General features: G+C 47.1%; 1 protein-coding gene across 1 annotated transcript in view; it reads left to right on the plus strand.

Moving 5' to 3' along the window:
* LOC128278632 (protein O-mannosyl-transferase Tmtc3) overlaps positions 1–24,361 on the plus strand; it is a 130,833-nt gene that overhangs the window by 34,230 nt on the left and 72,242 nt on the right. The window contains exons 2-3 of the mRNA XM_053017364.1: positions 7,159–7,295; positions 18,147–18,228. Of these exons, the coding sequence (XP_052873324.1) occupies positions 7,159–7,295; positions 18,147–18,228 (219 nt within the window). The remainder of the gene's footprint in view (positions 1–7,158; positions 7,296–18,146; positions 18,229–24,361) is intronic.

The following is a 24,361-nucleotide window of genomic DNA, read 5'->3' on the forward strand; positions in this document are numbered from 1 at the left end:
GCAAAAAAGTGTAATGCTTTCAATCCGCGCACCCAAAGAGGAGGGTTGAAACAAATGAAACAGCAAACTGGGTGCCGAACTGACCCAGCAACTGACAACTATTCGCCGGCGACGCTGAAGCAACAGCTTCACGGGTACGAAGGACCTTGCGAAGATGTAACAATCCCGAGGATTTGAAGAGCTTCCTTACCGAATTCCGTTCAGGCACAGGAACGACTATACGCTCTCTTGCGTCCACGTCCACAAAGACAACAACATTGGCGAAGGAATTTTTTTTTTCGCCTTTGTTACTGCTGAAGTCCTAATATTATCGACCACTTCCGGGCAGAGAGGCGTAGGTAGTGTGTGCGCAACCATTACCGAATGGCCATTGAATTTCGATAAAGTAAACCACCCGCCAAGAAAACCCTGTAGAAAGCCTTCTTCTGTGAACGCGTAAGGGTTCTTCGTTGCTAGTTGTAACTTCACTTAGCAAACAGCAAACCCTTCCGAGTATTCAAGGGCAACCAGAAATAGGAGAGTTCTCCGCAGAGAAAACGAGCCTTTTCCAGGAAGTCAGTGAAAGAGCCACAGAGCGTTGCGATAATCGAGTTACGGACTTAGGTGGGCGCTCGAATAGAGTTGGAATGGATGGAAAGTTCCAAGCCGCTTGACTCGCCGCTTCGCCACGTGTGAAGCGCTCTGACCTCCGAACGCTTGACGTGTTCGAAAGTCAAAGACCTCATGAATTGGACTTCATCTCAATGTTAATCGCGAAGACGCGACACAAGGGCAATTAACATTTTTATAGCTCCTGGGCCGTAACCTAACGGCATTGAACGGCAAAAAAATACATCAAAATGCATAAACTCCATCCTTGACTGTATGATTTATTTAAAATTATTCTTCATCCCCCGCAAAAACACGTCCATGGGGCGCAGTTCTTCCCGCAGGATGCATGAAGGCACCATCGAAGGGCGTGTTCGGAAAATTTCGCCAAATTCTTAGCCGCCTTTGTTGAAGTTTAAAATAATTCATTTCTACGCGACCGCGAGTCCTACCGATGGAGACGCCTGGTGGCCCATCAATTCCGTCCGCTCGCTCCGTTCGAATCCGCCGTCGGGCCACCGGCCCTTCATGCCAAATGTCAAAGCTTGGCCCGCGAACGACCACCAGTCGTGGAGAAAAATGTCGTGCCGTTTCGGGTGGAAATGATTTGTGTTTTTCTTTGGCCCGGCCGGCTCGGCTCTCTCTAGAGGAGGTCGTTGTGCTCGCCCGGCGAGGACCTCTCTCGTCTTCGGGACGGCGGCTTTTCGCTGGCGGTTTTCTTCGTGGCCGTGGAATTGAGATTCCGTCTCCGGCCGGCCCGCCGGGGGTCGAAGCGCCGGCTCGGGGTCTCTGTTTTAATTGAGTTATAAATTACCATCATATATTTCACTCCCGGGGAACCGGCAGTCGGATCCTTTCTGTCCACACCACCAGCGCGGTCGCTGCGTGTGAAGTGATGCCGTGGTGCACTGGGCCGGGCGGTCCGTCACCGGTTCGTTCTTTTATTGTGGTGAAACTGTCAACCGAACGGACCCCGGGAGCTAGCTAGCTGTCTGGGGCGCAGCCAACCGAAAGTGATGTGACTAAGTTGGTTAGCCGCGGGCTTTCTGTCGGCCGCGTTTCAGCGGCCGAACGAGACCCATCTTTCCGTCCGTCCTCGTCCGGTATCATTAAATACGGTCGAACTGTTCGGTAACAAGATTGCTCGGGGAGCTCACAGCTCTCGACGATGCGCCAGACGCGCGCCTGTCATTGTAAAGTAAATAAATGAAATTTTGTGATGGAAAAATGAAACCATTTGGTAAACCGATTTCGTGTGCCGCCGTGGCTGCTTACTAGCGTTTGGGTCGAGCCGGCCGCGGGGGCTACTTGGTGTGTAGTAACAGTGCTGTTTGTGGGCTTGATTAAATGGTTGACCAATTTTGGAGCCGAATTTGCGCAGCGTAGCCTTCTACGCGCTGCTCCATGGCTCGACATTGAGCTCACAAAATAAACGGTTTTCTGACATTCGGCTTGGGTTGGGTTGTGAATGTCAAAAGTATCAACAGGCCACTTTTAAACGAACGATCGATACACTAGTGAACCATCAACCTACTTAGACACCTTTCTTAGAGCGGTATTTATCATGGAGATCCTTTTCTCTTCTTTTGTTGCCCGAGGCCATAAAATCAACCATATTTACGGCCTTATTATTCGCATAATTCCACACATCACATTGCAATTATTTCCTAATCGGAGCAGCGAACCATGCTTCCCGTTTCTTCTTCTGCGGATTCTTCAGAATGGCGGAAAAACGCATAAAAAAGCCACAACTGGGCGGACGTGTAACGAAAAGGATTAATTAGAGGCCCCCACGGACAGCCCTTCGGTTTTTCTTCATCATTAGCACGGGCTTATGCTCGTTCCGGTTCGTTTTTTTTTTCTTCGGACCAGAGTATTATCCTGAGAACGCCGAAGTGAATGGCAATGCGCGCGCTCCATTGACGGAGCTCTACGAACGTCGCTTAATCTCGCACAAAAATCAGCCCCAAGAAGGGATTGGGGCCTACGGTCAGCTTGTGCCACCTGGGACGGTGGTGTTGGCTGGCGGGTCGGGCAGATTTGGCAGGATATTTCGCTTTTCTTGGGTCTAATTTGAGTAAATACCCAGCACCCAGCAGATTTCACTGTCGGTTCCGTTCGCTTTCCGTTCGCTCTGGGTGCGATTATCGACCGATGATGGATTGCGCGTGAGCGCGCGCCAGGCCGGCTACCGATTTGTACCGACCCGCCTAAGAAGCCATTAATTATCATCAGGAAAAGCGAAAGAGAGCGTGGGAGACGGTGGTGCGTGATTGCAGACTTTCGTTTCCACCGTGAACTGCTGGGGCCCCGGAGCCTTTTTCTCACGTTGTATGGCAGCGGCGCTTGTTGCTAACGCGTGGAGCGCGCGCATAATGAGATGAATGATTATGAAAGATCGACTTGAACCTATGAACGCGCGGTCCCTGGAACTCCCTGGAAGCTTTGGAAGTTAATGTGTTTTTCGGGTGCACCAACACCCCCCAAAACCGGAATTTTCTATCCTTTCTCTTATTTTGGTTTTGGGCGGCTTTCTAACCGAAAGCTCCTGTGAGCGCGTGCAAGCGGATAAGGAAATTTCTGTAGTTTCATGTAGTGGGGGGCTCTGTGAAACAAAAAAACAACTGGACCGGCTCATGTTTGCTTTTTCCACTGCACGCTAACGTCATGATATTGCTGACACAGCGAGTTTCGGTGGGCTCTCGTCGTGTGGCGCCGGAGGTTCGACGATGGAGGCACAGCAAAGAAGTCGCGTCATCGTACGGTGTCATGAATATTTAGGAGGTTGTTTTTCCTGTTTCAGAGCCCGGGCCATGCTAGGTTTTTTTTCTTTCTTGCCGTCTGAGAAAACGTGATGCAAAAAAAACACATTTGTTTTGTGTTACTTCGCACACTGTTTTATCGGTTTCGTTAATTTTCTATGTATGTTTTGGGTGATAATCATTATGCCACACGTTCACTTTGAGCGCACGATTCGGTTGGTTGCATTGTGCTCTTTGCAGCATTGAGCTAGTTGGAAATGTCTTTTTGTGATTTTCTTTTACACTTAATAAGTGATGGCATTACTTTGCGAGGTCGTGTAATGCTGCCGTTAGTTTTTAGTGCACAGTAATAAACCCAATCGAAAATGGTAAATTATAGTTGTTTACCGATCGTAAACTGTGAAACACAAATGTACCAACTGCCTAAAATTCAAATAAAAACGCTCCGTTACAGGGTAATCACAATAGCGGGAAATTAAATGCTATGGAATTAAGAATTATCTTACTGCTTTCTTTCATACATCAAGAAATAGATAATTCCCTAGTTTATTTTATCAATTTTACAGATACACTCTGTCAACTTTCTATAGCCGCACCCACATTTTCAACGTATCTTCCAAACCGTCTTTCCGATTCAACTTCTGGTTTTGGGACTTTTTTTAGTAGGTAAAATTATGAATAAAACCATTTGGTTGGATTAAAGTTTTATGATATCTAGCTTTTTTTCGACCAAATACGATATAGGCACTGTCAACTTTCTATAGCCGCACCTAATAAAATGATCAATATGTGTGGATTGTTTTCAAGTCTCAGTATTTATTATGAGGATTAATAGTCAGTTGGCTTCCCTGTTCGCTGAATGACTTGGAAAATTCTGTTTGTCATACTGTTAACCAGGTTTTTCAATATTTTTCGGTTCATATGTTCCCAAGCTTCCAAAATGGATGCTTTAAGCTCATTAATAGAGCTGTATTGCTTCCTATCCGCATAAATTTGTCTAACCAATATTCCCCAGACATTTTCAACTGGATTTAGATCTGAACTTCACGCTGGCCACCCAAGCAAATTGATTTTATGGGTAGCAAACCATGTTCGAGTTATCGAACTGGTGTTAATGCTAGCATTATCTTGTTGAAAAACCATTTTTTTCAGCGGTTGGCAGCTGTAAACGGGATCAGACCATCTTCTAGAATCTGGATGTAATCGTTAGAGTTCATTTTACAAGATGTAAAAGCCAAACTGAGCTTGCCCGCAGAGCAAAACCCAATCTACACCATCAGAGATCCTTCTCCAAAGTTACGGGTTGAGAAGTACTTCGGATCTTTACGTAAATCGCGCCAGTAGCCTGTTAAACCATCGGGCTCATTTAAATTAAACTTTTTTTCATCAGAAAAGATCACCTACAATAAAAAACCAGAAAACGGAATCGGTTCTTTTGATGCAAAATATGCTCTTGAAAAAGCAGAAGAAAACCCAAAGATACCATGTCCCACCGACTTGCCATGTTCAGTTTAGCAAATTCTACACGTTTTTATTGGTGTAGTAGGCTTGGATTTGGTGCCTTGATCATTTTTGCTCGAGTTATATTCGGGCTGTTTTGCAAAACCTTGCGAATAGCTTCCCTGCTCTCTGGCAGATCCAGTGTAGATTTGATTTTTGACAGCGATATTGTCGAATTTGACGCCAATTTAACAATATCCCAGTTGGTTCTCATCGACATATTGAATTTTTTGGAGTACATTGCACAGTTGCATACCGTTTAGGATCCTTTAACTAATTACCGATCACTTTATTGGATCTCTTTACTCTTCGAGCCATTTCTCGAATAGCAACACCCTCCAGACTATTTGCCTCTATCAATCCTTTTTCTTTTCCACTTAGAACACTTCCTTTTGACATATTTAAGTAATTCACTTGCAAAACTAGTTATGAAAACTACTCTCGGAAGCAAAACTCAAAGTGCGGCTATAGAAAGTTGACAGTGCCTATATCGTATTTGGTCGAAAAAAAGCTAGAAATCATAAAACTTTAATCCAACCAAATGCTTTTATTCATAATTTTGCCTACTTAAAAAAGTCCCAAAACCAGAAGTTGAATCGGAAAGACGGTTTGGAAGATACGCTGAAAATGTGGGTGCGGCTATAGAAAGTTGACAGAGTATATCATCATCAGATATCTTAATCTGAAGAGTATTATCCTTAAAATCACTAATTTACCAATCAGAGCCAATTTACCGCACGTGAAACCCATAAATGTTTGCCCTTAGGTAAGGTTTCCAAAATAATCTCAAAAAACCAACGACCCTCATTTGAGTTGCCGAAGGCATCACTCACTTTTCTTCACTGCTGGAGCATGTTAACCTTGGCCGTGCCTCGGGGGTGGCCAAACAGTTCATCGACATTTGGTTTTTATTTTCAATTTGTGTCATTTTTTATTACCATCGGGAAAGGAAAAGCTGCTGAAGCCATTGCCACCAAATCGAAAGAATCCTACTTCCACCGCTTTTCATTACAACCACCAGCGAGGGGCGGATGCCGCTTTGGGCTGGTCTGGGCCTCCCCTTCGAGCATAGTTTGTAATTAATTCACGATTTCTTGGTGGGTGGAAAAAAGCCCCTCGTTAAGTTGGTGTTTGGGTGTATGGCTGTGTGTTTGTGAAGGAGTGTGCGCCCCAATGCATGCTACCGGGCCGCCACCCGATGCGTAATTGCGGTTGCCGACTTTCCGGACCACCCGGACGTATCGGCCAGGAAAAATCTAATTTCACCTCACGCGGGGCCGGCACTAGTCACCTCGGTCACATCGTACGATGACTTGCGGTGTGAACGCAAGACCACCCGGCAAGAGAATGCACGACTCAGAGCCCCTGGGTACGGGGGGTTGGCCCGGCCCCACAGGGAAAGTTATAATCTGCGCCCGGGCGCCTGGACGAAGATAATCTCGATCCTGACGTAATGTAATAAAAGCCGGGCACCCGCCAGGGCGAATGCCGTGTGGTTTATTATTGCTTCGTCTGGAGCGCGCCGTTGGTCCTGCAATGAGGATGTCCTGCACTGAGGATGTCCTGCGGGGTAGCTGTGTCGCGGCCGGTCGCGGACTGAGGAAAGTTGCGATATCTTAAGGGCGGCCGAAGTTTCTAAAAGTCAAACCATTGTTGGCTCCGTGTGGCCCCTCTCGCCCGGTGTTCAACATCACCCACCCCCCGCACACACGCTGGCCACAACGTGGTTCCCTCGTGCAGGCGTTGGCGGTGTAAAATGGAACCGGGAGCGGTGCTGCGGTGCTGGGTGGTGGGTCAGAAAATGAATGATTTCTCTTTATTGCGCCGATCTCGAAGACCTTATTTATTTTCCGGCCAACCGACACCATTCGGACGTGGTGCTGGTCCGGGACGGTTCCCCAAGATACGGCGATGGCGCTTGGCACCTTTGGCTTACAGAGCTGAGCCCGCTCTCTCTCGCTCTACTGCTCTGTCGCTCGCTCACTCGGGAAGGATCGCTGGAAAATCCACCATAAATTATTCTCGTGCGATTTATTAATTCCAGTGTATTCTTCCCCGTCGCCGCCACTTCCATTGCCTGTATATAATATTGCCGCCCGGTTCCCCGCTTCCTTTGCAATCCGCCACACACCCGGTGGCCCCCTCGCGAACGGTGACGTCAATGTTCATAGATGTAGAGCGCTCCGTGTGTCTGTGTGGTTCTTTCGGACAAACTCTCGAAGTACATTCACTTCCGGTGTCCGGTGTGTCCGGGAAGGCTTCACCTCCTCACTAAAACGGTTCCTCTGCTCCTCCTTTTCCGTTGCAGGAACAAAGCCATAAATCATATCGACCGCTGTGCGTCCTGACGTTCCGCTGGAATTATCTGCTGCACGGGCTGGAGCCGGCCGGCTATCATCTGGTCAACGTGCTGCTGCACACGATCGTTTCGCTGATGTACTTCCGGTAAGTTTTCGCCGTTGCTGTTTTCTTTTTCCTACCGTTCGAGGCAGTTCGGGGGCAGTTCGCTCCCCCCCCCGGGGTATGGTGGGGAGACGTAAAATGCATGTTACAGCAAACTGAATGTGACGTGTGGGGCATGGTTTGTTGCTCGAAAAGCGGGCGAAATCATGAGTTGCGGGTTTCGTGGAAAGTTAGGTCAGTGTTTCGGTGCTTTTTTGAGTTTTTTCTTTTAGTATTTTGACGGAGAAACGTAATAACAGAGGTTCAAACTTCATGTCATGGAGCTTTTTTTCCTTTGCGAGGAAAGGCTTTGTCAAAATTTTAAAGCATTCACTTCTTGGTATTGGAATTCATAACTGACCGTATAGAGGTGGGTTTGTTTCAGATGCACCGTTAGTTCCTGTTGGTTTTCCGGTGTATTGCACAGGATATCTGTTAAGCTCATCAGCATTAAGTCGTCAGCAGGAACAGCTCTTTAAGATGGTGTCGATAGACTATCAGATTGTGGTCCATGCCGAAGCCTTGAGATGTGGAAATGTTTTCTACAATTATGAATATTTTTCTGACAAACGAAAAATAGCCTAAGAAGGAACCAACAAATCAGCTCAATAAAATGAGCATCGAAACATTCCAACACAAAGAAAATAGATAATTCCTAGGGAACTTGCTAACCTTAACATACTTTGGAAAATTAGAGTAATGGAGCAAAGCTTCCACTTCCTACACTGGTTAATGGACATGTCGAAGTGTAATGCAGACGAAACGCGTTTAAATGCTCTGGCAATATAGAACAGAGGATCAAGACCTAGAGGACGATTGACTAGAGTAGCAATTTAACTCAGGCGTAAGACGCCGTCTTATACCCAGCTCAGATGCGGACAAGTAAACATGTAGTAGTAAAAAAGTTTGAACATATAAAGGGCCTGAGATACTAGAATCTAACACAACACCTAAGTCATAAACCGCATCAACTGTAGGGATAATTGTACCTTGAATCTTTTAGGAAAATACTCAACATTTCCTACACTTATTACCATTGACAGACCATCGATCAAAAATATATAATAGTTCGTGAAGGTTCCTACAGTCAGAAGGGTTGCCAATTGGTAAAAAGAGTTTCAGGTTGTCAGCATACAATAGGTATCAGTCAGGAAGCAGGGATTGATATTATTAAGAAGAAGATTGAATTTCCTCAATACAATGTTTCAACAGGAATGAACAAATAGAGCCTACCAAGGACGAAGTATTGAGCAAACTCTTTCAAATAGGACTCAAGCATTTCCAATAGTTTTGAGACATTTTCCATAGCAACCCACACTAAACTTCGTCTCCTACGATGCCACGTCGTTTGCATTCCTGAGCAAACGGAATGCGCATTTTGGTGGACTGTCCTGCCACTCCTCTTCGACTCCAACCAACTCGAGCAGAAAAACAAACAATCGAATTCGAATGGCGTCAGTTGGTGGCACTCCACGCAGTGAGTGTGATAGCTTATTTCGAGCGAAGATAAATATACATAAATCGTGTCCCATCTCCCCGACGTCGTGCAGATTCCACGCGCCGCACGACGCGCGTGCAGTGCACAATCGAGGACCTCCGAACGGCGGGAGGTGGTGGTTCGATGATGATGAACGTGGCGCATTCGATCCGACTGCTGACGACAACAGATGCCAGCACAGCATGCGACCGGCGAGTGTAACACGTTGCTCTTACGTGCGCCACTTCAAAAATGGCCCGAGCAGCAGCCGACGAACGGGCCGGGCCACGTTCGGGGCTAAGGTATCGGGCACTTATCGCAGGGCGGCTGAAGTTTGTTTTGATTTCTTCATTCAATTTCCGGTTTCCGGCACTTTTACCGCCCGCTGAAGAGCGATCCATCTATGCCGGCGTGTCCGGGTCGACTTTGGCGACATCTCGGCGGCGGAGTGGGTGATTTTATGGATGGCATGTCATAAAGTAAACTAACATTGGCGAAAAAATGTGGCGAGTTCTCTGCGTGAACTATCGAGAGAAGCCCCAGCCCCCCGTACGTCGTGAGTTGTGGAATTGTGTGAAGTGCTTTTCTTTTCACTCTTCGAACTGGAAAACCATCACGAAAGTGTACATGTGTGTGTGTGCACGCTTTTTTAGAGGATATCTCTAAACTACAACTTTGACCCTCCCGAACGCCAGCGCAGAGTTCGCGGCATCGTCGAGCACTTCATGAAGATGAGATGTGTATTTCCCGAAATGTGTCAATGTTTGTGAGGGAAAATGGAAAAGCCGTGTAAATAATAAACAAATGTGTTTTTTAAGCAAGTTTTCCCGTCCGTTTCATGGCACATGACGGCGATCGGGTAGTGGTGTAGCTCTGCAGCTTTTTTGGGAAAATAATGCAACAATACATCTGCCAACTCAGCATTTACTAGGTTGTATACTAAGTTTTGACGTTCGATACGAAAGGACGCTGCTACGAACCTGATTTTTTTTTGTCATATTGGTACACTATCCAAATGAACGTATGAAAAGTTTCATTTCAATCGGTCACTTAGTTTTTTTTTACAAGCCTTTTATTATCGACAGTATTTTTGTCACGTCACAGTAATTTTTGCAGCTGCTATGACGTCATCATTTGATGAAAAACGCTTTTCGCGCACGATTTTTTTAGGCTTGAAAACAGATGGAAGTCGCTAGGGGTCAAATCTGGTGAATAGGGTGGATACTCAAACAATTCGAACTTTAATTCATGGGTTTTTGCCATTTTCAAAATGCTCTTGTGACAGGGTGTGTTGACCTGATGAAAGAGGTTGTCTCTCTTCTGCAAACCGAGTCTTTTTTCACGAATTTTCGCTTTCAGTTGCTCTAAAATGTTACAAAAATAATCAAAATTTATTGTTTTATCAATTTACAAGTAATTCGCTAGCAAAATTCCATTCGCATCCCACAAAACTGATCCTAACATCTTTTTTGGCAATTTCTGGACGAACTCGTTTCGGAACCCAAGAAAAAGGTTCAAACCACTCCTTAGACTCTTGTTTTGATTCAGGATCATGGTGATAGACCCAAGTATCATCCATAGTGATAATTCGATGCACAAAATCCACTTTATCCTTCGAAAACGCTTTAAATGTTGTCAAGAAAGATGCATTCGCATGCGTTTTTGTTCCATTTTTAGCGAATGCGGCACCCATTTTGCAAACAGCTTTCAGGAACCCAAAACATCAGTCAAAATATTGGTTATACTGCTCAATGAGATGGCTAGGCCTTACACTAAATCTCTTTAAGTGATTCGGCGAATTTCCAATACAATATCCTGTATTTTTTCTACGATTTCCGATGTTGTTTCTGTTTTTTGACGTTTTTGACATGGATCGTCTTGAAGGCTACTAAGACCACGTCTTAACTCATAACCGCCCCTTTTAACCACCTAAACAAAGGTAAAGAGTCCTTATACACGTTCAACATTCGATCTTAATTTTCCTTTGCCTTTAAACCTTTCAAAAATAAAAAAAAATCACTGCAAGATACTTGATTTTTTCCATTGTGAAAAATTATTTTGACATGTCGATACTAAATGACTTGTAAATAAAAAATTAAGTGACCGATTGAAATTAAACTTCACATACGTTCATTTGAAGAGTGTACCAAAATAACAAAAAAAAAATTAGGCTCGTAGCTGCGCCCTAAGGTATCGAACGTCAAAACTTAGTATACAACCTAGTATAACACTGAATCGTTCTCATTCTCACTTATTGTTTGACCCTTTTATTATCTGACTTAGTTTTTTTTTGTTTCCTTTTAACAAAGTGTTTTATACAAATTTTGGATCCCTTGTAGATCCTGTTTTTTTATTTTATTTATCGCCGTTGGTATACGACAGCGGTTGCTGTCGTTGAGGCAGGGCTTGTTTATGGTTATTGCTGTGCGATACTTACAACTGTAATTATAATTTCTTACGAACAAAAATATTCTTTACTTTATTATGATTTATTATTACCACAACGGATACGGTCGTATAAAGCACCAACTTCAGTTTTGCCAAATTGTCGTCATAGAAACGGTGAAACGGTGCAGCGTGGACGGATGAACGGACTAAATGTGTTTTGTTTTTCGTACGGAATATTAGAACTAATTAGAGAATTCAACAATAACTCAAACTTTTTAATGCTGGCTGGGAAACGTCTTGAGCAGCTTATCTCAACCGTATCGTTAATCTCCGATGCACTTTTGGCAGTTCTTTGGCTGCGCACTCAACTCAATGGGACTAGTTTAGCATTACTTGCCCATCTGCCGGCGCTGGAAAGTCGCAATCGGGAAAGTTTTCTACAAAAACCTCGCTTCGCGATTTTCGCGACTACCGCGGGAAAGTTGAGGCGCCGGCTACGAGTGATGGGTGGCCACTTTGTTGTTGGCGCTCCTGCCATCCTTTATTTCGCACAAAGATAAACTTGTGTTTCTCGATAAAATTAAGTTCACATCGTCACCATGGCTCCAGACATGATGACGCGCTGATGATGGTTGGATTTAAAATGAGCAAAAATTCACACCCCACGACCGAGAGTTTTCCTTCCGCGAGATGATGGTGGAAACTTGCCCGTGATGCTGCCCGTCCTTTCCAAGATATGATATTTCTTTTTCGCCCTTGTGAGCAACTTCAACAGCAACGGGTTTGTTGCAGTTTCGTTCCTGTTTTCCCTTAAGTTGCTGCTGCTCATTGTGCACAAATTATTCAGCCAAAAGCAGTGGAACTGTAACTGGCGTGAACTGTAATAAAAGCCGTCATGGAATGGCATATCAGTGAACAGTAAAATAGTAAAACAGAGAAGCAGAGGGCAATAGATCAGCAAATGACATTACTGAAAGTTGGTAGTCGCGACATTTTCTTAAGGAAAAATAATGCCATTAATCCGTCAGCGTCATTCATTTTTCACGCCCAGACTAGGTTGACACACTGAGTGGAGCGAGTGATTTGATCAACTACGCGAGATGATCAACTACGAGATTTGTTTCAAAAATAAATATAATTAGTTTCATAAACGTGCATTATTATGTGATTATGCTACGCATCCATAGGAGAAGGCTCATTCGGGTTGTGACGTGCACAGGTATTGCGAATGCAAATTTTTATGCGCTATTCTCGTGAGGCTGTGAGGCTGTGAGGCTGTGAGGCGTTCTAATTTGAAGCGTTACGCGTGGTGAGAAAATAATAAAATGTGGTGCCGCAAGAAGCGAACGGAAGTTGCTCCTTCGTTGGCGCAACGCCACGGCTACGCAAGTTCCCGACGAAAACATCCAGTCCCGGATGCGAATGAGCCGAAAATTGCAAAATGTCCGACAAGTTTTTTTTTCCATCGCACTCTTTTCAACCACCTGGTGGCGATCCGGTTTTCCATTAAAAGTTATTCTCTCCAAAATCGTTTGCGTTCGCAACATCGTCCTGGGCGCCCACTGTTCGGCGCTAATTCACACGGCCACTTTTTGGAAACAATTTCAGTTTTCAGGGCTTTCCGTTTGTCCAAATTTGTGTCGTTGTTTTCCGTAACTTTTCGACTGCGCTCCGTCGAGTTTGGCACTTGCGCTGGACGCGCACTATGTTTGTCGAGCATTTTTATTGATATAGAGCTCCGCTCTGTTTTTTTTTGTTACTATTAGAATCGGCATATTAGAGTCGACAGTTCGTTCGCACTCAATGTTGCCTGCCAGTTTTTGGATCACCTCTTCTCGGCCACTCACTCACACAGAGCGTGCCGGATTTGGAGCAGAATGTTCCAAAATATCGCACCCACGACCGTGCCCGGCAGAGGGACTGCATTATGCTTCGCGTGGGTCGGTGTCGTTGTGCTGCGGGTGGTGCATGACAAAACCCATCTACCGTTGAAAAACATGGCCCCCTAAAAAGGAGGCTCTCTATTTCGGCAGGCGCCAGATGTGAACGGGGCGATCGACCCAGGAGGCTCCAAAACCCCTTTTATACCGTGGAAGTTTGAATGAAATTGTTAGTTTACGGGACCGAGGACACCGGGAAAGCCAACACAGCTGTGCGCCCAGCCACCAGGCACCGGGCACGTCAGCTACGCGGGATTATATTTTATCGAATTTATGGTTCACCGGAGCAATAATTTCTCTAATATCATTATCGACGATAACGAGCAGCTACCCGGCGAGCGACGGTGACAACGACCGGGCCGGGCGCTGGTTTGGCTGGGTGGCTGGCTGGCGTTCGAACCGTCGATAGATAGACGAAACAAGTTGTTGATAATTTTAATTTGGTCGAAGTTCGTCCGACTGTGTAGTGTAATTGTATTTTCGGCGGCCCGTTTTTTTGTTTGTTTGTTTGGGGCGGGTCACACGAGAATATCCTGATATCCAGACGGGTCGAACCCACGCACACGGGTGCCAATGTGATGGCTGTCACCCAATTAGGTGTCACGATGACGTGAAATATGTTCGTGTCATCGATGATAATGGTGCTCGGATGTCGACCGCACGACCCGCAACCAATGCGCGCTCCAAGGACTCGCGCCTCGTTTTTGTTTCAATTGAAATCGGCCAAGACGGCGAGACAGGCCGATTCGAATCCCGCCAGAACAGGGCCGATAACGATCAGCATGAAAAAGTCTACTCAAAGGGGGGCCCTAATAATCATCAATGGGTTGGTGTGAACGCTGCAACAGCGACCGGAAGCACACGGAAACGCGATGCCGACAGAACGCAAAGCTCGCCCGAGCTCAGACACCACCCTGCGCACGTGTTGGCCTTCATCGCGACAATTATCGTGATGAGAAGCGCGTGTGATGTTCGTGTGCGCTGCGCGAAACATGAAATAAAATAAAAGCATCGCCCCCAGCTGGCCGCCCGTGGCCGATTGGGCCGACTAAATGATTGTGATTGATGGTAATTGATGGGTGTCCTTAAATAGCTGGCGAGCGCGAGAGCCTTTGGTCGGGTTGAGGAAGGACGAGCCGCAGAGGCCGCGCCGTGGACAGGACGAGGGCTGCGCCATTAGAACGGAGAACCACTATTTTATTATGCTCGCTCTGATTGATGCCAATTTCGCGAGGTCGCGCTTTGCCATTACGCCCCAAAGGCCTTCCAAGCCTGTTGCATGCAGAGGGGAAGAAAAGCCGTTGCGCTCTAGTGGTGCCCCAGAGATTGGAGAGCCCTGATTGAAGTTTAATTTTATAGAATAACGTTCCACCATGCGGTAGAGCCAAAGGTCGAATTCTTGAATACGTGATGTCGCATGGGTACGATATTATATGTAAGAGCTTTGCTTTCAACCACCGTACCAGATGTTGTTTAGCTCTGTGATGCAGCTGTGCTAAGTTTGCGCTTCCCAGGTTTAACATGTGAAATTACTTTACCGGTTGAATCAAGTATTGAAAATTCTTCGAAGTATATTTAATCAACATTAATTCTTACCTATTCTTAAAAAAAAACTTTTTTTGGGACCGTTGGGCTGTTTCTGTTCTTCATTTCATTGCACTTCAAATGTATTTCTTTATTTCCATAAATGCGAGGTGGCTTAATACAAGATCTCTTCGTATTATTGGTGAGAGATAAAGTGATTGCATACTTCGACAAATAACAATCCCTGGTAACAATAACTGGTTCGTCAATTGTCAAGCACTATCGCAGCAGTTTCCTTTCGTATCATTTACGACGACTTTACGCCGATAACAAATTCTGTGCTGCTCGGCTGCGATAAAGCAGCACAAATAGTGTTTCGCGCGAACTTACAAAATCGTAAAAGAAGTAGAAAAAAAAACCAAATCACCTTTCAACGTCGTCAACATGCAATGCTTCAAATATTTATCACGCTCCTTAACCGTTTTCGTCACCGTCGTCCCCGCCCGACTTGCAAAGGGATCGCATAAATAACTTCATTTGAATGCAATAACAATGGGTCAGAGCCTGAGTCGTCCGAAAGCCACCTTTTGCTCCTTTGGTCCAAGAGGTCCGTCGTCGGCGACGTCGCCGTAAAACAGCGCCAACAGCACAATCTTGAAACAACGCCCCGGACAAATCGACGCGACGGAAGCAGCAGAATGGAAATGGAACGGTCCAGGAAAGCGACAATAAAATGGCGCAATGGGTTACGATGATTTTGTTATGCTTCCCGGGGCCCCGTGTAACCTGCCACAGTGCAGCCCGAGTTGGAACACCCGGGGGCAAGGTTTGGGTGCTTTTCGGGACGGTGAACTTTTGCCGACGACTTGACCCATTTGAAGAGCGGTGCTCAAGAGCGGTGCCCTCCCCGTTCTGGCTCCACTCTCGGGAACCCCGGCCTGGACTCCCGGAGTTGCATGCCAACGGTGGAATGCAACCCCTAACAATGCACCGCGCGATTGCAGCGAACTGCAATCGTAAAACGTGGCGACAGTCGTGAGGGAAAAAGGAGGGAAAAAAATATATTCTACGACTTCCCGGTCGCTGCTGCCGGCCATTCGGTGGACCGGCGTTGCTAACCGGAAAAGCGTGCCGCCGGTCCCGGGGAATGGACGAAAAACGGGTGACTTTTACCACTGGCAGAAGAAAGTCCGGGCCAGACAAAAAACCCAACTCATTTACTGGCTCGCACAAAAGTGCGCCCCGGTGCGCTCTCGAAGTCGCTTAATTTCCCGAGCAGCCTTCGCTCGATTAGATCTTGAAACGAATTTCATCAAATGGCGCGAAGGCGCACCGTGTGAATTGAAGGTGAAGCACGCAAGGACCGGAAGTTGCCGTACTGGGGCGTTGCAAAGCATCGAGCTGGCTTTTGTGCGGATCGCAGTCAGCCCTGAAATTCACGCTGAAAGCATTACGGTTTTTTTACTAATTACGTAGGAAAAAGTGCGCTCGGTACGCTCTTTGATTTAAATCGTTTCGTCGCTGTACGAAAGATGTCCAAATATCTGTAGAGCTTATTCAGTGTTTCAGTGTTTCTGTAACATTTTTTAACAACAGGTTGGTAGGTTGGGGATGGTGTTTTGGTATGTCAAATATGCATCGTTTTTTTCTTTAACTTGTTACCATTTCAAAGGTAACTTCATAGTGCCCTTCCTTCATAGGAGGCTTGGTTCTTATTGGCGAAAAACTCTAGCAATCTATTTGTACAATCTACTCTCAATATCCCATTTTCCTATCACTCAGGAAGGTGGTATTAGTTTGGTTCTATGTGCGGACTGTATGGTGGATGCACCAAAACTTCCTAACCAAGCTCCCGGAATTTCTGACGAGTCGTTACAGACGTAGCCTTCGTTGTCCTGATGGAACATAACATCTCCTTTGTTGGCTGTTTCTGTCCAATCGCTAGCTTCAAACTGTCCAGTCCAGGTTTCGCCGATGTAAAGTCATTTTTTCTGGTCGATTACAGCCATGTAACGGTAAAATAATGTTTTAACCCACAACCTGTAATAATGATACAGTATTGGGATTTGAACCAGTGACCACCATGAGCCCGTACTCCTCGGTCCGTAAGTGCGTCCAAAAACGCTTGAAAACCTTTGGAAGACCATTCCATTTCTCATCCTACCCGTCCGGTTCGTTTCCAACCATTCGACACCAACACACACCCGTTTGTAGGGGAAACCGTCCACCCGCATTATGAAAGACGGCGGGCCGTGGGTTATGCAACCCACAGGGTTTTCGATTCTCTACCGGCCCGGTGCGCCGGTGCAAACAATTTTAATGAGCGCAATGAGGTGTGCATCCGGCGCACATCGCACTGAGCACTGGCTCCTATGCACCGACAGAGTAAAACCAGAGTGTTCCCGTGAAGGAGAGTAAGAGGAGTGCCGTTGGCCGCCACCGCTAGAAGGGGCCAATTAAATTTTCTTCGCTTACTTTGCCCACAGAACGGGACGCCCTGCAATCTCCGATCCAGCTCTCCGATGGTTCCGGATGGGTGGGAAGGCCGTTTTAAAGGAGCTGGCTTCAACGGGAACGCCACAGCCGCCAGTCCACCCAGCAAGCCATACTATGATTTAAAGTGAGCGAGAAAAGCCGAGAGGGAGGGAGATAGAGAGAGGGAGAGAGCTTTAAAAAAATACAACGATTCTCGGTGGCCACCGCGGGATAGACCGCATCGCAGGGACCGCCGCTATCTGAGGGATCTTCTGCCTGCCGGGAGGATTGTGTGCCCATTTTTCATTCACGCTTTGGAATGTGCTCCCTTCTCTTCTGCCCGTGGCGCAAACAGGTCCTTGCTTCCTTTTGTTTTTCCTCGATCCTGCACGGGAATCGGTTGAACTCGAAACTTGAGAAAGTCAACAGATACACGCAAAGAGGGGGAGCGATACGAGATGAAATGAAAGTAAACTAAATGGCAAGTAACGTTAATGGTGGCACTGGCCGGCACCGACCAGAAGGTGGGAAGGGTGAGAGCGGTTTGGCGCAGTCCCCAGTCCCAATGGGGTCCCCGTTGGCACTAATTAAATTAATGCCCACAGACAGTCCGGGGCCGAGCCTCGAGGGTGTTGCTCTCCCCCGTGGCTTCGTCCCATTCGCTTCCCGCTCCATCCCGGGTAGGCCACGTGACGCCCAAGCGTGACCAACGACGTGATCGGAGAGAGGGCGGGGGAGGGGAGTATAAAGTGGCCAACATAAAACCCACCGCCGGCACACCGCTCCAATATTTGAAAACCCGTTCTTCGCCTCTCTTGCGCTGTTCCGAGTGGGCTGGGCTTCGATTCCGGGGCTGGGTTCTATCGGTTGGTTCCCGCCTCAAGAAGTCGCCCACGGTCGATCGGTCGACGGCGGTCGGAGCAGCAGTCGGAGGCGGGCACAATTTACTGCCATCAGTTAAACCAACAATACGTGCACGACGGAGCGGCCTGTTTACTTAACGTAAGAAATTATATTTTATGTTTTCGTTCTCGCTCTCTATATTTGCAGAATGTGCGCCATGCTGCTCTCGGAGATGGCCAGCTTTGCGGCGGCGCTACTCTTCGCCGTCCACCCGATCCACACCGAAGCGGTAAGTGTTTAACTTTTGCATCGTTTAACGTTACTTTAAATTCGAACCTTACGGCGATTGACTTGCGGAGCCAAACGTCGCCGGCATCAACCGGATGCTTCTGACGATGGTAGCCTCAATGGTTGTTCTAAACGAAAATGGCTCTACTAAAAGTGTCCCGCTCTTTAACTCTCCCGTTTTTGCGCGTCTCCCGTTAAAGGACATAAAATTCTTTTTTGACACCATTTTTTACGAGCCTTAAAGAAATGAACTCCACGGGGCCAAACTTTTCTCGCGCCCGCATTGTGGGCACCTTCCCGAATGGTCACTCGCCCGCTGGTCGCAGAATGTTGACTCTTCACCTCACCTCTTCGTGGAAACGTGTGCACAGTCTTTTATGGCAAAAGTGGGACTCGCGGCAATGATGAAAAGGAGCATAAAAAGCACCGGAGCGTATTCTCGAGCAGATTTATTGTGCCCGAACGCGGCGGCGGCAACGGTGGTGACCAAAAGAGCACACACACAGACACACGAAAACACCCAACCAAAGGTGTAGGCGGCGAATGAAAGATGAATTGTCTCCGCGAGCATAAAGTTGAACGTTTTATGCGCCGCCACGCGGGATGTTCTAGGCAAAAAACGGTCTCTGAAACGGCGGCGGTACGGCGAATGGCCGCCGGGTTGGTTTTTGAGTGAGTCCTTCTTTCGCATTACAACCTCCTGATGATGCTGATGATGATGGGCGATCATGACGAGGACGATGATGAGGATGAGGTGTGATTGTGTTATAGAGTGAAACGATTTTTTGTCCCTCATTTTTGCCATTTTTGACGAAGGACAACGACGACGACGGTCGACCGCTGCTGCTCCGTTGCTCGCCGGCGGTTGATCCGAAATATGGTCCTTTTTTTGTTTTGGTAACTATATTATTTTGCTTGCTGCAGCACTGCTTCCTATGGCAAATGAGCTGCTAAGTGTAGTATAAAATAATTACTAGGTAACTTTTACTGAAATATGCTACATGGGTTGCTGATTGCGGATTTCATTTCCGCTGCAACGAACCATTCAAACCATTTTAGTGTCTAAACGTAGCAAAAGTCCCGGGGCTTGGTTCAATGAGTCTCAGCTTCGCTTTCGCTAAGTGAGTACCTTATGCATAGTAAAATACTTATATCTTTTACCTTTCAAATTAACCCTTTATATCGTTCAAATGTTAACGTTCTAGAAACTTCTTCAACGACTTTTGTCATATTCGAACTTTGGTTGTTAAACGGCTACAACGGTGCCCAACCGACAGCAGTGGTTTTGACAGACGGTCTGTGCTTGATGTGCTGCTTGAGGAATTTAATTTTGATTCTTTCTTTCTTTATTTGATTCGAAAAATCTCCTTTGATTCGAAAAACCTCCTGTCATACGGCGTAGCATCGGATAGGATTGTCATTTTGATAGTTCTTACCCGACGGAAAGGGCTGTCAGTCAGTGTCAATTGCCAGCACAGCTTATGTGCTACCTTAACGACTTATTGATCGACAGAATATGCGACAGGTCTTTCGAACGAACTAGCTGATGACCAATTGTGACCAAAAAATACGGTCGCTTCAACGAAGTCCCCCATCGTTGGACGATCAACGAGCCACACCAAACCACGTAGCTTATTCCAGAAATAGGACGAACATAAAACAATAGGAAGGATTGGCTCGCGCCAGCATGAGCAGCATGTCGGCCACCCGGCAGCCGACTCGAAAGTATCGAAAATTTGCCACATTTACTACGAACGGAACACAGCGGACCGCGCTCAGTATGCTAATGCATCGCCCACCACCCAACCACTAGGAGGCCCATTGTGTGTGTGCTTTTTTTGTTTGAAAATCCCAAAATACCTCTCGCCGCCAAGAGGCTCGTGTCGAGTGGAAAGTTTAAAATTCGTTCCAATTTAAAACTTTCCCAGCCTCTCACTGGCCGGCCAGTCGGACCCCGCCAAAAGGACGCCGGAACCTTTGCGCTCCGTCCGTCCGTCCGTCCTGCTCTGCTTTTGTGCGGTGTCTTCCCTCCGTTTTTGGCTTATTTATTTTTTATGCCCTCCGTGGTTGGCGGGAAAAGTTTTCCACCCATAATCAGCCCCCAGCCATCAGGTTCGGTTCTTATCCGCCGGTGGCAGCCGCCCGGCCAGGATCATCGCGAAAGCGAACCAACCACAAACCACACACCCCGACGGTCGGTCCCCTGAGGGGGGCGGCCCACAATCGCTGATCGTTTGCATACGGCCCGGCCCTCGGGTCCAGCCCCTTCAACGGCCCCCCGTGCCAGCTTGCCTGCCGCGAAGATAATCCTGCGGCGAAGGAAAAATTTCCACGGCGGGGCGATTTTCATCGAAGCATCCGGATGCGCCTGGCACGCGTCCCTGCCGCCGGGAAGGTGTCGACGTTCCCCGGTCGAGTCGGTGTTGTTGAAAATTTCAAGCTGTTTGCGTAGCAGCAGTCATCGCCGCCGCCACTGCCGACTGGAGCGATGAAATTGTGGTCGGACTCACTTCAATTTCGGTGGGGCCTTTTTTCCGTCTTCGTTTTGACACACCCGCTGCGAGCGCGCGGAGGGTGGCTTGATTCTTGCCTCGCCTTGTCGGGTTCGCAAGTCGAGAGGTCGATTTCTCGAGGCCCGGATATCTTCGGTGCCCGATCGAGGCTGCGGCCGGTGGCGAAAAACCACTGCAAATCGACCGTAATTGAGTCAACTGTGGACACGGGCCACTCGAGAGAGTCCACTTGAGCCCCGGCCACACTCGGTTCGGCTGCCCCGGGGCTTCCAAGTGGCTCGCCCAGACGATGATGGCGGCTATGATAATAAAAGGAAGGAAGAACCTCCTCGAGTGGGGTACAACGTGTCCGTCCGGCGAGAGCGTACCGGCCACGGCACCGGCCACGCCAACTGGTAACCCATTTCATATTCCGGTCATAAAACGATTAAAGGCACACTGGAATAAGCTACCGATACCGGCCTGCCTGCCAGGCTCTGTGTGGCTGTGTGAGAGGGGGTAGAGGGACCGTGTGTGAAGAGTGATTTATCTTTTGGGCCAGAATATTGATGGGCATTGATGGGCAGGAATTCTTGGCACACTCGAGTTCGTGCCGAAACAATGAAGCAATTCGCTGGCGAACCACAGACAAATGTTCAATGTCCATTTTGGGCGTATCCCAGCTAAAATTCGATTGAGTCGATTTGCCAAATGAGGTTGGCCTTCTAACTGTTAAAAACATTAACCATACTAGCTTTTCAAAAGGACGCTACAATGAGCCATTAATGCATTGGAAACTTTTGCTTGAAAAATTACACAAGCACACACAGGAGTCCTTTCTGCATCGAGTCGTGCCTGAGAGTAAGAGTGAACGAATCGCTGTAAAGTATCTCCCATCGAAATATGGGGTCCTTTGGCTAGTGAAACATTCACCTCCTTTCTACTTCGGAACCTCGACCATAACTCGTTAACGTTTGTTTTAGGCATCATGATCACCTTTATGTTTAGTTTGCTTATTTTGAGAACGACAACGAGCACCGATTTTGCTGATCACTCATACCAATTAATTTGTATCCAGCTCCAAAAGCAACAGTAACGAGCTGGAAGGTTTTTTTAAGAATCATATCCTTCGGTGTGGCCTCACTTAGAAAGCACACCAGGCAGGCATGCCTACACCCGAACCCTGCATTGTATATTTTCTTTTATACTTCCCTTTCATACAAAATACCTTAAGAGATTAAAGAAGCAAAATCTCTCAAATAACAACAACAAGAATCAATTTTTTACGCTTTACTGTTCACTGTTGCATTTTCTATAATCGCCCTATTAGTGAGTTAAGTTTACACCAATAGGTATTACACTGATAGATAATAGGGCCGATAATTATGGGCTCAAGTAGATTAGATTAGATTAGTAGATTTTATCATACCATCCCATCACTGTCTGCTTTTAGTTTAACAGTTGTTCGTTTTTCACGAAAATGTTAAGAAAAGGCATGGTCTCCGGGACGTGTTCCCATATCTTCTCTCAAGTCGGAACAACTTTTCAATGTGAATCTTTGGAGGGCTGCTGTGACCAAACCAAACGTCCAACCAACACTGCAGTGCTCAATCATTTTCTCCGGAAAAGTAATCAATTGTCATAAACACGAAAAACCGAACTAATTGATTCGCCTCGGGAGAGCGTGTTTCGAGAGAAGACTGATAGGCCGACCGTATTTATATTTTTTTTTGTTTCAACAAACAGTAAACTCTATGCAATTGCACCACACTCAAAACCCAGGAAAATCCTGCAAAACCGTGGCCTCTCCTGACGTCTCCTTTCACTCGTTCCCCAAAAGTACCTTCTGTAAACCGAATCACAACAACGAGCCTCTGCAAAAAAGGGCACACCTCTCGTCCTTTTCAAAATGGAAAAAGGCTGCAAATGGCCGCGCTTGTTCTCCACGCTAACGCCCTTTTCATTCGACGCCAGCCCAGCGTGCCGAATCCGTGCAAACCGTGGATGTTTTATGGTATTAATAAATGAAATTTAATAACACTCCGGCGGGCCCGATCGGGTCGGACACTGGGCCGTGCGCCACATTGGCCATCAGCAAAATGGGCCAATGGTGAGCAGAAAAAATATTTGCGATTGCCGTAGAGGTAAAAATAAATAAAACGTAACACACACGGGCACGCACGATCACGGACAGGAACCGCGGGTCGGGTTGTCTGTTGGAATTTGTACCAGCGAGTCAACGATTAGCCTGAAGCATGGAGCGTGATCGGTCGGGGTTTATTGCCGTGCGTTACAATGTCTGCGAGTCCAGTCTCATCCCGAACCGTCCAATGCACACGGGCGCATGAGTCCAGGATCCTGAACCATCAACGCCATCGCCATGGCACGCATCTGCTGCGAACACGTGGGCAGCGATTTTTCTGATTTTCATTTTTATTCCTTTTTTTCCTTCATTTCATTCACTACACTATGAGAAAATACCGTACTGGGTTGGTAAAGGGTTTCCCGGTCCATTTCGCAGTGGGAAACGGATGCCGCACGGTAGCACGTTGGCGAAATTGGAAATTCTTTTCCTCAATCCCTAGCCTCCTATAAATAAGTATTGGTCGGTATAGGTCTAAAGATATGGAAGGAAGAATCAGCATACGTTTTTAATCCTCGTTCAAAATGAAAACTGGGAAACCAAGGTATGAAGAGATTAAGAAGGGTCAAACATTTATCTCTGCTTCAGAATAATTACTTGATCGTTCGTAGGTTTCTTTTCATTGCGATGTTCAAGCTTCAAGCTAGAATTAGTATGCAAGCTACAGTGGAACCGACAGTCATTTTTAGATACATAGAAGAACCACTTGGAGGTGAAATGTTGTGTTCGAGGGAATTGAATTGCTTGCAATAAAATGGGCGCGTGTGTGCGGTTTAGGAACAATACATTATTTGAACGCTGACAATGATTTTCAGCCATTTCCATCGAGTGTGCTGCCCGATTCCTTGCCAGCTGTATTAATAACATATTACAACGATAAGCTGCTCTCGAAGTCGTTCGCGCGCTGAACACAGCACCCCACAGCGTCCACGCAGAGCCACAAACAATTACACAGTATTAATTATGGGGCTCCGTGTCGGCACGCGCGCACCGTGTTGTTGCGGTGTGTGCGCCTGCAGCAGTTGAATCCTGTGACCCGGGTAGGCCGAAGATTGTGTGCGACCGCAGAAGTGATCTCTCGAGCGCCGGAAAATCCCGAGCCGCAATCTTTGCCATCGACCGCCAGCAATCGGCCTCCGTCCACTCAATTACTTCCGCCGGCGAAGTGGCGGTGGCACGGTGTACACGCGGCAAAACAATTATCGAAGCCTCGCCCCCCCGAGCATATAATCCCTTCGTGGTGGTCCGTCTTCGGAGAGCGACCGCATCGATCTCCTTCAGCGTCCTGAAGCAGCCGCAGCGTCAACCAGCCAGCCGGCCAGACGTAAATCGAATTCGTTGGCTTTTGGGAACCCCCCGGTTGGATCGGACGCCGAGGCCGGGGTTATAAACAATCCAGAGAGCGCCTGGCCGACGACATTCAGTGCTCGGCCATGTTATGCTTCCCGGCCGTCCGGCCGGCCGGGTGAGTTATGCTGCAGCTGACCACCAACGACCGG

The sequence above is a fragment of the Anopheles cruzii genome, chromosome 2, assembly GCF_943734635.1.
Source record: "Anopheles cruzii chromosome 2, idAnoCruzAS_RS32_06, whole genome shotgun sequence".
Taxonomy (NCBI): domain Eukaryota; kingdom Metazoa; phylum Arthropoda; class Insecta; order Diptera; family Culicidae; genus Anopheles; species Anopheles cruzii.